The sequence below is a fragment of the Coniosporium apollinis genome, assembly GCF_000281105.1.
Source record: "Coniosporium apollinis CBS 100218 chromosome Unknown supercont1.28, whole genome shotgun sequence".
Taxonomy (NCBI): Eukaryota; Fungi; Ascomycota; class Dothideomycetes; genus Coniosporium; species Coniosporium apollinis.
The window spans coordinates 150,229-154,442 of NW_006913290.1; the positions used below are offsets into that span (position 1 = coordinate 150,229).

Genomic DNA, 4,214 nt, shown 5'->3' on the forward strand with positions numbered 1-4,214 from the left:
AAGTACTACTCTATTTTATAGCTACTAGTAGAATGGTATAGTATTCTATAAAAAGGTCTTACTAGTACTACTAGGGCTATTAATAAAGAAGAGGCTACCCTAATTAGATTCTACTATCTAGTTAAGTAGATTAAACATAAGCTACTACTTAGTATTTAGGTGTAGAAGACTATTAGTAAAACTAGTCTATATCTCCTTTATATTAAATATAAGCTACTTATATAGAAGATAATTATAGTAGTCTATAAAGTTATTAAGCTAGCTATACTAGAGCTATAAGAAACTATAGCTCTCTAGCATTTAACTATAATAAATAAGATTTATATAAAGTAAGTAAAGTATAAGATTCTTAGCCTACTTTTAAGTTAGCTTCTAGATACTATATATAGTCTATAGCTAATAGTAGTAGTTATCTATAAGATTACTATAGAAGTAGTTCTATAGTACTATAGAATCTATAGGCCTATAGCTTACTAGTATAGTTATAAAGAGCTTATATAGCTACTACTTAAGCTAGAATTCTATAGTCTTTACTAGTATTTTTAAGTACTTTTTATTATTTTATAATAGCCTATAGGTAAAGTAGATAGTCTAGAGAATTAAAGATATCTAGCTTTTAAAAGTATAAGTATTTTTAAAGAAATACTAGCTAGTAATATTTACTAGTAGTAAATATAAGTAGTATATTTTATCTATTATAATAGAAAGCTATATTATATAGCTAACTATAAAGTCTTTTTACTAAAAAGTCTACCACTTACAATTTTTACTCTATATATAGTATATAGGAAAGTTCTAATAGAAATACTTAGTATAGCCTTATACATTTATTATATAGAACTTAGTAAGTATAGTTCTATAGATTATATTATAGGTAAATATGTCTTAATATTTTAGTTAGCTTAAAAGTCAATAGGTTATTTACCTTTAAGGTAAAGAATAAGCTACTGTATTAGAATTGAGCAGCTATATGTATAGAATTTATATTAGAAAAAAAATTTAATACTTAGAGCTACTTAGAGCGCTTGGAGCCTATTTAAAGTGCTTAAAGCCTTTAAGTAACTCTCTCTACTTATAAGTAGCTTATAAGTATATTAAACTACTTAGAGTGCTCTAAATATTTAAAATATCTGAAATGTTTAAATTATTTAAACTATTTAAAATATCCAATATACTTAAAATATTTAAAAGTATAGCTTAGTAGGCTTAGTATACTAAGTCTTACTTAGTATCTAAAAATCTTTTAAAAAAAGCTTTAAATTTAATTTAACTGGTAGAATAAAGAGGGTATATAATAGAGCTAGTTTAGAGGGCAAACTTTTAAAAAAATTATTATTTACTTACTTTTTAAATTATTACTATTTTAGCTCTTTTTACTAGAGGGTAAAAGTTAGATAAGATTAGAAACTCTAAGATTTTCTACTTACTAAGTAGTACTAACTATTCTTAATACTCTATATATTTTTATTATTTAAGATATTTTAGAGACTTGAAATAATTTAAATAATTTAAATATTTTAGATATTTAGAGTACTTATAAATGATTATAAGCGCTTTAAGTATACTTTAAGTATACTCTAAGTATCTTAAATACCTTAGACTAATACTAACTTTTTAAGTATCTAAATTTTTCCTAATAAAGTATTACTCTTAATATATTGATTCATATAGGTAATCTTAGTTTTATTATTCTAAAAGATATTAAAGACTAGGCGGAACGCTAGCTCTATACTATTATAGAAGTCTTAATATATTTTAATATTCTTTTTTAAGTATAAGAGAATCTTTATAATAATAGTAGCTTATTTAGAAGACTATAGCTCTACTACTATACTACTACTATTACACTTTTATAGTAACACTAAAGCACTTAGTTTAAGAATAGTATTATCTTAAACTATTATAGCTTTAAAAATACTATAGATTAATAGTAAAACTAAAGCTTTATATATATTCAGCTTTTCTATTAGATATGTATTTAGAAGAGAAGAAATAGTAAAAGTTATTACTTATCTACTATTATACTAATAGAGAATATTAATCTTCTTTTAAAGAATATATAGTCATTTCTTCTTTAGAAATTATATATACTTAGTTTTAAGCTTATATATTAATTACTACTTAAATTTTTCTACTAATAAAGAGTTAGTATCTAATTTTATTATATTTTATTAGAGTAACTTCTTAGTTAAAGTATCTGTACTTTATAGTTATATTAATACTATACAATAAGTTACTAGATTACTACTCTAGTAAGAGTAGAGAGTTTAGAACTATTAGAAAATATAGATTCTTAGAGTTAATATAATAATATAATAATAAGGTATATATAGCTAGAATAAACTTATTAGTTTAGTAAAAGACTAAATTCTATTAGGCTTCTATTATATAGAAGCAACTAATATATACTTTTACTTAGCTAGCACTTTGCTAGTAGAGAGTCTAGAACTAGCCTAAAGCTTTCTTTATATCTTATAAATCTAATACAATTCACGACTCTACAGTTAGATCGAGTGGACTAACTCTAGATTCAAACGAACTTTCAACAATACTATATAAGCCTAATATGCAGCATCTAAACACGTGTGAGATTTCCTAGCTACTCTAGGTAGCGGCAGGTAAGTAGCCCGACTCCGCTAACATCGTTTGCTTCTCAAGCTTAAGATCAGATTAGGTAACTAAAGCACCTATAAAGCCGAACGATCCCAAAGCAAAGCTAACTGCTTTCTCTAATCCCGCACCCTTCACGGCAGCGCCTGTAAACTCCGCCGGTGTCTGCGTACCCGTAGCGGCCGTTGTAGTCCTGCCTGGCGTGATTGTTACGCTCGTAGCCGCTGCCAGAGATGTAGACTCTAGCACGCCAGTCGTCGTGGTCGTAACTGCACCCGCCGCTGTGGCGGAGGTAGGGTTATAGCTTGTAGTGGTGAAGGAACACCTCGTTATTAGATCGTGGACGTCTGCCATCCAGACGACGGTTAGTTTGGGACGAACCGAAGCAAAGTAATTATTGTCGGTGAGGATAGGAACAAAGACTAAATTGCTAAACGAAAGCGAGCTTACCGTTATCATGTCCGTCAGGATCAAACATTGCATAGCACGCTTCGCAGACTGGAATGACAGCGGTTGCATTGTTGGCCGCGCAGACACAGTTGAGCTGGCCGGCGTCGTCGCTGCTGTGTTGCTGGTCGCAGCGTTGCGTCAGTTCAACCACAGGGGCGCAAACGCTCTGGCATTGGGAGGGCAAGTCGTTGTAGTCTACGTCTTGAGCGGCGATACGGACGGTGAGAGCGGTAAGGACCAGGATAGCGGCGTCTGGAATGTACATGATTGACTATGTAGCGAGGAGGTCTAAACAAATATCGCTTCCACTAGGACATGTGCGCAGGACGGTTATATATCTAGGTTTTGTACTTGCCGTGTGACTCGGAAGCCTCGGAAAGGTAGCTAGGAAGGATGAAGTGTTTGCCGCGTCATCTATCGTTTGAATGCAAGCAACCTCGGGGATATGGCAAAGTCAAAGAGAAGTATTATCTAAGAGAATCCAGGATGGACAAGAAGACACGCGGGGAAACGCATTTGCAAGGTTACCTGCATCTACCGCTACAGGTCTTGCACAGATCGGCGCTTCTTCGTAGTCGAGTTGCGAAAGAGAATCTGCGTGCTTCAATCTTGCTAAACCTTCAATCTTAGTTAGCTATAGTGTGTCAGAGGTACGGGACTTACTACCGCACCAATGCATCTAAAAAGGCACCAATCTGGACCGAATAGGCCCAGAATAGGGTAAGTCACTATATATCCTTTACAAAAAGTATACAGCCTTCGGGGCACGGGACCGTTTCCTTCACACTGCTACAACGTCGGCACAGCAGCAAATCCTTCGCGCCAAAGGCTCCCTAGGATGCCCAAGGATTTGGCGTTGGGAACCCCTGGATTCGAGTGGGACACTATCGAGCTAGTTGCAGATTTGAAGGAACCTAAGTTTAAAGTGGATCCCAACTGGGTTGATCTCATTCTTCACTTGAGCACAAAGTGCCATACGGGAAAGAGCCGTACAGAAGAAGCCCTTGGGCGGACTCTCTGTGCTGATCAAAATATCCACAGGGCACATCCGGCCCCTTCTGAACTCAGAAACTCGTTCAAAAGCTTGATATGTGCAATGGTATGCGAGAGTGCTGAAAAGCGACTTGGATCCACCGTCTCTGTCTTTGCAGAAT

The 4,214-nt window shown here is 33.6% G+C and overlaps 1 protein-coding gene across 1 annotated transcript; it reads right to left on the reverse strand.

Annotated features, from left to right (window-relative positions):
* Positions 1–3,040: 3,040 nt before the first annotated feature.
* On the reverse strand, positions 3,041–3,325 carry W97_05778 (uncharacterized protein; the record flags this gene model as incomplete). Its single annotated transcript, XM_007783660.1, has 1 exon — positions 3,041–3,325. One exon carries the CDS (start codon positions 3,323–3,325, stop codon positions 3,041–3,043), a length of 285 nt encoding a protein of 94 aa, XP_007781850.1.
* Positions 3,326–4,214: the final 889 nt, after the last annotated feature.